Consider the following 844-nt stretch of genomic DNA (forward strand, 5'->3'; position numbering starts at 1 on the left):
TGCCTCCCGCTGGCCTTTATCGCGCCGCAGACGAGAGCTGTGACTCCAGCACCAAGGTCGGCGTGGGGGAGGTGGTCGCCGTGGAGGGCACCAGCAGCAGGAAGGCCGTCGATTGTAAACACACGATCCGGGTCGGTGTGCTTGTCTGCCGTGTGGAATTTCGTGGCTTGTGATTTGCGTCTGTTGATTTTTTCTTTCTTTTGTGCGTGTGTTTTCAGGGGTTTTGGGTTCGGTTAGCACCTCTAGCATAATTTCTACGTGCTTCTGTGTAATTCGTTATCTCTAATTTTCAATGAAAATTTTATTTATTTATTATTTCGTGTAATTTGCACGTTTTTCGTTTATTAATTATTCTTTGTATTTGCATTTGTTTCAATATCTGTATCTATGCTCTTGTTTTCATATCAACTTTCTTCTCGTTGGACAAGACAAGACCCCAAGTTCATTAATAAGTGCTTTTGTGTATTATTTTTGGGTAGTTTATATCCAAGAAATCACCAGAAATAGACCTACATGTTATATATATATTCGTCGAATGTGTAGTAGGTAAAACTAGCATGGAATTCCCCATTTCCGTAGATTTTTTTAATACCTCAAATTTCATCTTTTTAAACTGTCCACCTAAACGCTTCTTTCACCTCGTCGAAACGCCTTCCTTCCTCAGACGCGCAAAGGCAACACCCTGAAAATGACTTGCCCGAGATTCGGCCTGTCCCCAGGGCGCTGCAAGGAGGAGAAGGTCGTCATCAAAGAGATCGGAAAGTAAGTCTCATTCCATTAAAGTTGCTTCCTTTATCATAAAAAAAGAAATTGCACAGTCATAAGCATAAAAGCGTTCCTAAAG

At 41.7% G+C, this 844-nt stretch overlaps 1 protein-coding gene across 1 annotated transcript in view; it reads left to right on the plus strand.

Moving 5' to 3' along the window:
- LOC119587908 overlaps nt 1-844 on the plus strand; it is a gene marked incomplete at its 3' end in the record, with an annotated part of 28,342 nt that overhangs the window by 13,894 nt on the left and 13,604 nt on the right. The window contains 2 exon segments of the mRNA XM_037936617.1: nt 31-131; nt 665-762. Of these exon segments, the coding sequence (XP_037792545.1) occupies nt 31-131; nt 665-762 (199 nt within the window).

This window comes from Penaeus monodon, chromosome 23, assembly GCF_015228065.2.
Source record: "Penaeus monodon isolate SGIC_2016 chromosome 23, NSTDA_Pmon_1, whole genome shotgun sequence".
NCBI classification, from domain to species: Eukaryota; Metazoa; Arthropoda; class Malacostraca; order Decapoda; family Penaeidae; genus Penaeus; species Penaeus monodon.